At 38.4% G+C, this 11,337-nt stretch overlaps 2 protein-coding genes across 5 annotated transcripts; both read right to left on the bottom strand.

Moving 5' to 3' along the window:
• Positions 1 to 493: 493 nt before the first annotated feature.
• On the bottom strand, positions 494 to 10,838 carry LOC112169480. Of its 4 annotated transcripts, none has more exons than XM_040508188.1 (5): positions 9,851 to 10,838; positions 8,346 to 8,490; positions 7,226 to 8,261; positions 1,198 to 1,349; positions 494 to 858 (listed from the first exon to the last, which is right to left on the bottom strand). In XM_040508188.1, exons 1-5 carry the CDS (start codon positions 10,675 to 10,677, stop codon positions 496 to 498), a joined length of 2,523 nt encoding a protein of 840 aa, XP_040364122.1. In that variant the 5' UTR covers positions 10,678 to 10,838; the 3' UTR covers positions 494 to 495. The 4 variants fall into 4 exon arrangements, with proteins under 4 accessions (XP_040364122.1, XP_040364123.1, XP_024162281.1 ...); XM_040508189.1 differs by having other exon boundaries at positions 494 to 828; XM_024306513.2 differs by lacking the exons at positions 494 to 858; positions 1,198 to 1,349 and adding an exon at positions 6,237 to 6,731 and having other exon boundaries at positions 7,074 to 8,261.
• Positions 1,439 to 4,801, bottom strand: LOC112169482 (metacaspase-1). The gene is made up of 5 exons (XM_024306518.2): positions 4,261 to 4,801; positions 3,586 to 3,919; positions 3,395 to 3,506; positions 3,110 to 3,301; positions 1,439 to 1,962 (listed from the first exon to the last, which is right to left on the bottom strand). Exons 1-5 carry the CDS (start codon positions 4,724 to 4,726, stop codon positions 1,903 to 1,905), a joined length of 1,164 nt encoding a protein of 387 aa, XP_024162286.1. The 5' UTR covers positions 4,727 to 4,801; the 3' UTR covers positions 1,439 to 1,902.
• Positions 10,839 to 11,337: the final 499 nt, after the last annotated feature.

Genomic DNA, 11,337 nt, shown 5'->3' with positions numbered 1-11,337 from the left:
CTTTACCGACTTTTCTCGGGCCGCCGGAAATCAAACCCAACGGCAACCTTCCTAAGTTCTACTCGGCCTCAAAAAAGCTCTTGTACGTACATACATACATATGGAGACCAAAATATCATAGATTATTGAACATATCATTTGTCCATTTTCCTTCACCCAAGGAACAACCAAAAAAAAAAAACACTCCTAGTTTCTACTGGCTACAAAATAGAACCTAATTTGATCTAACATAAATTTTCATTTGCACCTATGCATACAGCAAAAAATGAAAGTCAATCAAAACTATTAAGGCTATTCGGGACCCCGGGAGAAAGGTAAATACTAGCAAATACCATCAGAGGGTAATATTATAATTTACGTCAGACAGACGAGAAAGCGGAAACATTGTTAAAGGTTGTGGATAAACAGAAATTACTGTAATCAGCAAAATATCACAGCAATCTTGATCCTTACATATGGACCTCCTCTCTTTTTCTCTTATTTGTTCTAGGTCATTCATTCCCGTTCAGAAATTTTTGCCTTGCACACTGGACACATAAAGCCAACAGAATCGGGTTGTACATCATAATCAACAGCCTCGTGTTTGAAATCTACTCCACACCAGATACAAGCAGTTGTAAGCTGATTGCTGCCAGCCATGTTTAGCATCACTTCTTCTGGTTCAAACTGGACAGAGGAACCAACTGATTTTTGCATCTCTGAACTATTTGTCATATCAATCGGTACCTCCTCTAGTATAAAAGATTCTTGGCCAGCAGCAGAACCATGCTTCAGATGTTCTATTTCATGTTGTTGCAGATCCTCTAGATCCATTACATGGTCACCGCTCTGGCCAACACCAATAAGATGTTCGTCTCCCCATCAAAAGAACATAGAAATATAGTAAAGCAAAAGAATGAGTCACCTTTAGTACCCACTGCATACCACCATGTGTTCCATCTCTTGTAAAAATGATACTTTACATTACATAATTATAGGACTTTTTACAATAGGCAGGGTAAACTAATCTAGGAAATTTGTTAAAAAGAAGGTTTATGAAGTTTTCAATATGACGACAGACGGAAATTCTTTTACACTGCATTTAAATGAGACAATTATAAATTCTTGAGAAATTTTTTTTTCACTTGTGAAGGAAAAAAAAAGGCATTTAAATGTATTGTAGACATAAAGAAACAAAATATGGCAAATCATTGTTACCTTCTGCAAAATTGCATTGGATGTGGGAAGACAGAGCAATGGTCGCACCAATGACATTGAGGTGTCACAAACCCCACTTTGGAGTTCATTTCTGTTAGAAGCATGGAACTCCAAGGAACTATCATTAGCTGGTTGAGGTTGATCGATGCTACCAATTGGTTCAGTATGCTTTTGTTTATCGACTTCAACCGGAAATGGTAACTTTGGTAAGTCTCATTTATTCTCACATTGGCAATGGAAAAGGCAAATCCACAATCATACCATTTAAATATGCAATTACTTTTATTTATGGTAAGCAATTAATCTCTCTCTTACAATTATTCTGTCAATATTTTCACAAGTATGTGACTTAAGCATCGGAGAGTCGTAGGCGTAAGCCAACATCCCAGTCTTCTCTCTGACCTTGTTTATTTTGACAGGTAATGAGACCCAATCTACGGTCTTCTTTCTCGGTAATTCTAGGTTTACTGCAAGACCTATACATATAACTATAGCATAATCGAAATTTCAGTGTTCTCTCCCTCTAGACACACCGCCCAAACCTTGAGCCCCCACTTTGGGGTCTCTCTCTTCTCAACCCAAACAATGAGATAATGCATTGTTTTACTACTTTAGTCTTGAAGTATAACAAATAGACCCAATAGACAATAATTCGGAAGTTCTTGCAAATGAATTGAACATCATTACAGTATTTCCCACATCTTACTACAAGAGAAATTTCTTCTTGTATACATCGAAGTCTTCGGACGATGACAATAAAGGTTGCTGCATATATGACGGGGACCCATATTACACAGTAGCAAATATTTGCTTGCTTTGGTTGCAGTTAATATTTTTCAAAACGAAACATTAATTAACAAAAAAAAAAAAAAGGATTAAATTCAGTTTACCCCCCCTGAGATTTGGGGGTAATTTCATGTTAGTCCCTGTCATTTCAATTTAATCAGTTTACCTCCCAAGCTTGTCAATTTCAATCAGCCGTGTCCATTCCATCCAATTTGGACGTTAAGTCTGACTTTTGAAGGCTAAAATGATCATTTCAAGACAAAAAAAAAACTATAAAAAAAAAAGGTTTTTTTATTTTTTATTTTATTTTTTTTCTTCAGTTTTTTATTTTTATTTTTTCTGTTTTTTTGTTTTTTATTTTTATTTTTTCTGTTTTTTCATTTTTTATTTTTTTATTTTGTCTTCAACCTATACACCACAGGTTATAATAGGTTTATAAGAACAAAAAGATACTCTAGGTGGTTGAAAGCTGCTCGCTGATCTACGATATTTGTGATATATCTCCGATAAAGTGAAGAATTTTAGAAGATATCCCCAATAAAGTGAAGAAATATCTGTAAAAAAATGATTTTACACAGATATTTCTTCACGATTTTACACTTTATCTGTAAATATCTGTAAAAAATAATTTTACACAGACATTTCTTCACTTTATTGGGGATATATCCTAAAATTCTTCTCTTTATCGAAAATATATCATAAATATCGTAGATCAGCGAGCGACTTTCAACCAGCTAAAGTATCTTTTTGTTTTTATAAACCTATTATAACTTGTAGTGTATAGGTTGAAGACAAAATTTATATAAAAAAAAATAAAAAAGATGGAAAAAAAAATTTCAATGAAAAAAAAAACAGAAACAAAAAAGAAAAAATAAATAAATAAAGAAAAAAAATCCATTTTTTAAATATTTTTTTTGTCTTGAAATGACCATTTTAGCCCTCAAAAGTCAAACTTAACGGTCCAAATTGGACGGAATAGTAGAAATTGGACACGGCTGATTGAAATTGGAAAGTTTAGGGGGTAAACTGATTAAATTGAAAGGACAGGGACTAACATGAAATTACCCCCAAACTTTAGGGGGGTAAACTGAATTTAATCCAAAAAAAAAAAGATGCTGAAACTGACCTGAATGATTTTGTGTCGAAAAACTTTTCTCAAGATTCTGGAGTTGAGGCATCTATCCCCATTAATCCTTTGAATTTGATCAAACATCAAGTCGAGCAGTTCTCCATACGTTATGCCTTTACTAGAGTGCTTCTTAATAATTTCAATAAGAGTGTATGTCATGGCACCATTCATCACATTTCGATCAAAAGCCTGCACAAGGGCATAGATATATTTATTCAACACAAACCCTAGCTACATTTTGATTAACTAGTAAGATCAAAATTAACTAGGTTGTGTACTTACAGTTGTATCTGCTGCCATTTTATCGTCTTCGCAGGCACTGATGCAAATTGCCAACCCTCCACTTGTACTTTTCCTAGCACCAGAAGGAGGACTATTATCCTTCCACTTGTTCCTGTAACAATATTAACAATAGAATAGATCAATCAGTTTATAGCGTACTATTGGTAACGTATAGTTTGTATAAGACTGACCCTTTATGGTCGTAGACGTAGAGTAGATCAAGAATTGTTCCACTATGACAAGCATCAACGATAGCATGTAGTGTGACGCCCTCCTTGAGTGGGTGAACGATGGTTGAATTGATATCATTGTCAAGGATCATGCCCTCTTCCATGAAATCAAGAGGGCATATAGTCTCGTCGAACCCGTCAACCTCGTCGTCTTTGAAATCGGGCTGTCGGAGTCCGTGTCCTGAGAAGTAGAACACCAACGAATCTCCTGCCTGGCACCCCTCCACAAGCCATTTCAGGGATTTCTCTATGTTCTTCTTTGTGGGAGTCAGCTCTTTCGGTTGCCCTTCTTCTTCTGCATGCATCCACCATATTACTAATTAATTACTACTTCCGAAAACAAAACACTCGGCCTAATTCGAGTTAGAATTTTCTGAATATTCTTATATCTAAATCGCATTGTTATAGAGAGATGAAGTAGCTAGTAGTTTAAGTATATGCCCTTTTATGCGTGGATGCAATTGATTCCTTTACAAAATATCACAAGGAATCAGGCGTCTTTTCTACTTTTATATACGATAACATTATATTCTTCTTTCATAAGCTATCGATCATTAGAGAATAACTTTATGTACGCCTAGTTCATTTTTGATCTGCAATTTAGAGTAGATCTGTACGCCAAATATATATACGTACCTGATAGTATGCGAATGCAGTCGGGTGGAAAACAAAAGGTGTTGATCAACAAGTGTTTCATGTTATTGACATCATTGTAAGTGCCTTTGAGTTTGTACTTGCGCTCCTGGTATGTCACTCCGCAAAGAAGTGCGCGCTTTCTGCCACAGCTTTTTATTAAGCTGGTTGATGACGATGACGATGACGGTGATAGGGGTTTACAGTTCTTGGACGACGATGATGGTGATGATCCCTTTATATGCGAATTAATCCAGCTGGAAGCTCGTCTCCGATGGCTATGCTGCAGCTGCTGACCTTCGTGGTGGTGCTGGGCAAGAGCTGGCTTGGTCGTCTCAATCAGATTAACATAACCACAGAAGCAGCGATATTGAGTAACACGGGGTATTGGTGAGGTTGAATGAGAGGTTAGATGAGGAAGCCTCGTCTTGCAATTGCTACAATTGGTGGTCATTGTTGTGCTTCCCATAATGGATCACCAGTCCATATCAATCATGTATTTTAGGCCATATATATATATATATATATATATATATATATATATATATATATTAGCTTGAAGGCCCACGTACAAAGGAAGAGAGAGTTGGCACTTGGGAATCTCCACTTTAGCTTTCCTTGTTTAAATTAGACCGGAAATTCGTGCTCGGTCGATCTTAGAAGTGCAGAGAATGGAGAGATCGTCACATTGATCTATGTGCCTGCATCCGACTTTTTCTCTGGAGAAAGTATTCGATATGGCTGGCTAGCTCAATGCCAGTCCGTTATTTGATCGAAATTAAATGGTCACCGCACTCACGCACACTAATGATCGAAATTTCAAATGCACTACATGTTGGACTTTAATGTCGATTCGATGCCATGAAAGAATCTATGCTTGATGTGACAGCTAGCCGGACAATTTTTTCCTTCTAACCTGTTCCATACTTGTGTATCACATGCAGTTTCATCGATTACACTATCACGCAAAGTAAATGGACAACACCAACCACTTGCCCCGCCCATAGCTTTACCAACTTTTCTCGGGCCGCCGGAAATCAAACCCAACGGCAACCTTCCTATGTTCTACTCGGCCTCAAAAAAGCTCTTGTACGTACGTACGTACATACATACATATGGAGACCAAAATATCATAGATTATTATTATTATTATTATTATTTGTGGTTACAAAGGAGGCCTAAAAGGCCTTAAACAAAAGGAAAAACAGAAAATTAGCCTTCAGGCCCTGTTCTAACTCTCCTAGCTCTTGGGAGATTGCAAAGATCATCACTGAAAGCATTAGCAACATGAAGGGGAGGGGTGTCAAAAATCACAATACCATAGTCATGGCTGAGAATTCCCTTAGCAAGAGCATCAGCAGTATAGTTGCGTTCTCTGGAAATATGCCGGATCCTAACGTCTTCAAAACCATTGATTAGATGCCTACAACTGTTGATAATGTTGCCTAAAGGATGAGATATAGGACAACCATCAATCAGCAACTTAACAAAGATAGCTGAGTCAGATTCTACTTCAAGCTTTCTAATATTCAGGTCAGAAGCCAGTTTCAACCCAGAAAGCATCTCCCTAGCTTCAGCATTGATGATTTGGCCAACCCCCAAGTTTATGCTGAAGCCAGACAACCAATCTCTATTGTGATCTCTAAAACCCAGATTGATTGGATTTGGTGCCATCCACATTATGTTTCAAAAATCCGATTGGAGGTTTCAACCAAGAAAATATCATAGATTATTGAACATATCATTTGTCATTTTTCCTTCACCCAAGGAACAACCAAAAAAAAAAACACTCCTAGTTTCCACTGGCTAGAAAATAGAACCTAATTTGCTCTAACATAAATTTTCATTTGCACCTATGCATACAGCAAAAAATGAAAGTCAATCTAAACTATTAAGGCTATTCGGGACCTCGGGAGAAAGGTAAATACTAGCAAATACCATCAGAGGGTAATATTATAATTTACGTAAGACAGACGAGAAAAGGGAAACATTGTTAAAGGTTGTGGTCTTGTGGATAAACAGAAATTACTGTAATCAGCTAAATATCACTGGCCTGCTATCTTGATCCTTACATATGGACCCCCTCTCTTTTTCTCTATTTTCTAGGTCATTCATTCACGTTCAGAAATTTTTGCCTTGCACACTGGACACATAAAGCCAACCGAATCGGGTTGTACATCATAATCAACAGCCTCGTGTTTGAAATCTACTCCACACCAGATACAAGCAGTTGTAAGCTGATTGCTGCCAGCCATGTTTAGCATCACTTCTTCTGGTTCAAACTGGACAGAGGAACCAACTGGTTTTTGCATCTCTGAACTATTTGTCATATCAATCGGTACCTCCTCTAGTATAAAAGATTCTTGCCCAGCAGCAGAACCATGCTTCAGATGTTCTATTTCATGTTGTTGCAGATCCTCTAGATCCATTACATGGTCACCGCTCTGGCCAACACCAATAAGATGTTCATCTCCCTATCAAAAGAACATAGAAATATAGTAAAGTAAAAGAATGAGTCACCTTTAGTACCCAGTGCATACCACCATGTGTTCCATCTCTTGTAAAAATGATACTTTACATTACATAATTATAGGACTTCTTACAATAGGCAGGGTAAACTAATCTAGGAAATTTGTTAAAAAGAAAGTTTATGAAGTTTTCAATATGACGACAGACGGAAATTCTTTTACACTGCATTTGAATGAAACAATTATAAATTCTTGAGAAATATTTTTTTCACTTGCGAAGGGAAAAAAAAAAAGGCATTTAAATGTATTGTAGACATAAAGAAACAAAATATGGCAAATCATTGTTACCTTCTGCAAAATTGCATTGGATGTGGGAAGACAGAGCAATGGTCGCACCAATGACATTGAGGTGTCACAAACCCCACTTTGGAGTTCATTTCTGTTAGAAGCATGGAACTCTAAGGAACTATCATTAGCTGGTTGAGGTTGAACGATGCTACCAATTGGTTCAGTATGCTTTTGTTTATCGACTTCAACGGGACTGGGATGCTCTAATGCAGGTGCACATTTTACATTGTCCGCAACATCACTAATAGATTTATTATTTGAAGAAGCATGTACATGGGGACATTCAGAAGCATTCTCCTGCTTGGTGCCAGACATCTCCAATTCATCAGAGGTGGGTGCCAGACCATTTATCTCCACAGACCTTTCAGATGTCTTCCCATTTTTCTCTTCAGCAGATGAGGCAGTGGTAACCAAACAAGAATTCACCTTATCATCTACAACTTCCATAGCATCAACAACTTCCTCCATACTTCCATCAGTTATTGTATGCTCACTCTCTTGCTCATCTTCATTAATTCCATCAATCATAAGATCTTCCAGGTCCTGTTCAGTCAGTTTAGATTCTATGTTCATTTCTAGATGAGAATTGGAAGGGAGTTTATTGGAAGCGGGAGTTTCTGAACTAATATTGATGTATGGATCTGGTGTAGTACCACCTTTTAATTCCTCATTTGGTCCAGCAGTGGAGGTTTCGAGGATAGAGTTTTGAGCAATTTCAATCAAAGCATCCATTTTAGAGTTCCTTGATAGCAAACCTTCCCTTGTTGGAGACTCTATTTTCTTTTGAAGAGTTGTTGGAGCTGGCGACTCTTCCACCCTCCTCACATAATTTCGAACATGGATTCCTACATGCCCATTATAGCGACGCCTTTCCAGAAATACCTTATGGCAGAACTGGCACTCATATTTCCCATCCTTAATTATCACACCGTCCCCAACTGTCGAACCAAGTCTATACCTCCTTGTAGTCCTCTGGTGAAAGGACAATAGATGCTGCAAATATGAATCCTTCTCGGCAAAAGTCATACTGCATTTGTGACATTCAAAAAGGTCATGTATCTGAACCTCAGCAAGATTTTCCATTTCTGATACGCTAACTTTATTCTCAGGCTCATTAGATATAGAAGACACCAGTATAGCAGAGCTGGAGCTCACATCTTGCCTTCTTTTTCCATCTTTATCAGCATGCTGTTGTACCCAAATAAAGCTTATTGAAGAATATTTGTTATCCAATGTATAAAAAACCAAACAACTGCACAAATATATACTCACATTTTCGGTAGCCATTACACAGTCCTCCCGAATGTTCTCACCACCATCACCATCACCATCTTGCCTTTCAGCATTATTAAGACCAAAGAAGGACTCCAAAAAAGAAGCAACTTCCTTGCAGGACAGAAATTGTTGTCCAGTAGGGCTGTAAAATATCAAGTGACATGCAAGTATAAAACCATGAGTTAGGCTTATAACTAAAAAATAAAAATAAAAAGGAAACATCGAAGCAGACAGAATTATATTATTTTATTTATTTTGGGAGAAGAAAACTGACAAGTCTACCACTGAACACAGAAGGATTGTAAAAGCACCAAAATAAGAGATCAACAATACAGAGAAACTTCAGCTTTCAAATGGCAAATATCATCATTTGTATACAATTTGTTCTCTGAAATTATACTTTCTAGTTACCTTATCACACACACACACACATGTTTTGTTATATATTTGTTTTATATATAATGTTCTATATATAAGGTAGGCTATTATTTTCATATATAACACCTGAATGGAAGGCAAAGATAGGTTACTAACTTACTATATATTTATTCTATAAAGTACGTATGCTATTTCCAATTACAACACTGCATGAGGCAGGGAGATTGAGACGGAGAGACAATCCTTTGGTACTATATCAGACAAGTTGACAACTACTAATCTTAAACCTCAACTTGTCGGAGAAATGCCAATAATGTGTATTGAGCTAACAATGCCCATTTTAGCGACTCTTTCTTCTATTTTATATGGTGCCTTTTACTATATTTCCAATCATGGTTGATCCTAATCATCCTATTATAGAATCTCTGAGGATTTTTTTTTCGCTTAAATATTGATCCCATCCATCCAGGTCTTGAGGCATTGATGAATCATAATACTCTTGGAAGTTGGAAATGACTGTAAATGAATAGTTTCAGAGTTAATTTCAACAATTTTGATCTACCATTGTGCCACAAATACTGGATATAGGATCCTTTGGGATTTGAAATCTCTTACTTAACCAGCTTTGCTGTCAAAAAATTGGTTTTTTAAAACTTACGGATCAAAGAGACAAAGATTCGTGAGGCAAATAATTCCACCCATACGCTAACTACTTTGAATCATTCATAGGAAAAATGATTCCTAGATGCTATGAAATAAACTAATTTTGGTTTGACATTTTACAAATCTCAAAAGTCACAAGCTAGGCTAGACCGAACCTTAAGAGAGACAAAATCAAGCCAAAAATTTCGCATGTTGTGTTATAAACACGATGGTGATGCAGGACACACATGACAGGCAGCTCCTCAGACGCAAATAGCAATTTGTAATACTGTGCGGGAGATATTATTGCAGAAGTAAGACCATAATACATGTGGAGCTGAAATTTTGACATGTTATCACCAGAAAAATGCCAATGTGGCTACGAAACATGGAATGCACTCTAGTCTATGTGCGAATGTATTTGTTGAAATTACAAGTAATTAACATGGAATGGCATAAGTGAGAAGTGAGATAGGAAGTACCTAATGTATCGGCGGCAGTAAATCCAAGCACGTCGTTCCTTGCGCTTGAGGCCGAGCAAGAGCTTCCAACCGAGAGGCAAGGCATCCCCGAATTCAGTGGCGTCGACAATCTTCCTCTTCTTCCTCCTGCTCCCCCACTGGCCACCCAATTCCCTCATGAAACCCAACAACTCCTCCTCAGTCTCCAGACCCAACGTCCTCCTCCTCAGCTCATCCCCAAAAGGGTTTTCTGAGTTCTGCAAAGCCCAGATGTCAACTGCAGCGCCGTTCTTGTTTACAATCTGCATGCCCAGTACCTCGCCACTGGACCCTGCTGACCCTTTCACTTTGGGCTTCCTCCCTCGTTTCCTCTTCCTCACACCTAATTCTGCAATTCCAACCTTCTTGTCCAAAAACAAGGACGCCATCGTCGTCGTCGTCGAGGTGGGCTCCAAGTCTATTTGATCGAATTTGGGATCCTGGGAAATCAAGTGCTTGAGGTGGGCGATGATGGCATGGTTCTCGTTGCGTTCCGGGTCGTCAGCTTGGGCCGGGGGTGGTGACACTTTCGGAGTAGAGAGGAGGCCTGCCACGCGCCGCCGATGGCCCGTCGACGCATCCGACTGGGGGCGCCGGAGGCGGGAGTAGGTCTGGCGGCGGGACCCGGCGCTCTCATTGAATTGGGATCGGTCGATTTTGGGGACCACCAGGTCGTCAGTGCCGCAGCGGTGCAAGGACAAGAGAGAGAGGGCGTGGAGCTCCGACTGAGAGAGGGTGCTTATGTCTATATGGGTTAAAGAGCCTAAGGGAAGCCTTGTGCTCGCCTCAGGTAGCGCCATGGTGGCCATAGCCGCCTTTGTGGCAGATCACTCGGTCTGTCAGTGTAATCAAATGTTGGGACGGGTTTGGGTTTGGGTTTGGGTTTGGGTCTGGGTTTTGTTTAGGAAATGAGGTTTCAGTTTTTGAGAAACATCACTCCAGTCGTTCACCTGGCATGGAGAAGCAGAGAACCGGCACACCGCACACCATAATTTTACTTATAAATAAAAAAAAGGAAAAAAAAAAAAAAAAACAATTTTAGTCACTTAAGTTTCACTTGATTAGTTAATTTTAGTACAAAATACTGTTTACTCCCTATACTTATAAGGTATCGACGTTTCAGTCCCTAACGTTTCAATTTCACCTATTTAGTCCCTAAACTCTCTAATTTCACACAAAAAGTCCCTACTGTCAATTTTCCGTCCAAAATTTCGTTTTCTTGTTGACTTGACACTTTTTTCACACTGAAACTACTATTATACCCTCACCTTCTCTTTTTTTTTTTTTTTTTATTTATTTGTTCTCTCTTTTTTTTGTTTTTTCTTTTCACCTCTTCTTCTTCAGCTCTCTTTCCTCATTCTCTCTCTCTCCCCTCTCCTTCTGCCTCCAAACTCCAAAGAAGAAGCAGCCGCAGCCCAAGAGGCGGAGCTGCAAACCCCAACCACTCAGGCTTTAGAAATAACATCAAA

This window comes from Rosa chinensis, chromosome 6 (assembly GCF_002994745.2).
Source record: "Rosa chinensis cultivar Old Blush chromosome 6, RchiOBHm-V2, whole genome shotgun sequence".
Classification (NCBI taxonomy): Eukaryota; Viridiplantae; Streptophyta; class Magnoliopsida; order Rosales; family Rosaceae; genus Rosa; species Rosa chinensis.
This window is presented reverse-complemented; position numbering and strand designations above follow the sequence as displayed.

Coding starts and splice junctions, on each gene's coding strand:
- LOC112169482 (XM_024306518.2), bottom strand. CDS start 4,726: ATGGGAAGCACAACAATGACCACCAATTGTAGCAATTGCAAGACGAGG. Junction 3,507..3,585: donor TACGTCTACGACCATAAAGG/GTCAGTCTTATA, acceptor ATATTGTTACAG/GAACAAGTGGAAGGATAATA. Junction 1,963..3,109: donor TTCGACACAAAATCATTCAG/GTCAGTTTCAGC, acceptor TCATATATGCAG/CAACCTTTATTGTCATCGTC.
- LOC112169480 (XM_040508188.1), bottom strand. CDS start 10,677: ATGGCCACCATGGCGCTACCTGAGGCGAGCACAAGGCTTCCCTTAGGC. Junction 8,491..9,850: donor TACTGCCGCCGATACATTAG/GTACTTCCTATC, acceptor GATATTTTACAG/CCCTACTGGACAACAATTTC. Junction 8,262..8,345: donor GTGTAATGGCTACCGAAAAT/GTGAGTATATAT, acceptor TGGGTACAACAG/CATGCTGATAAAGATGGAAA.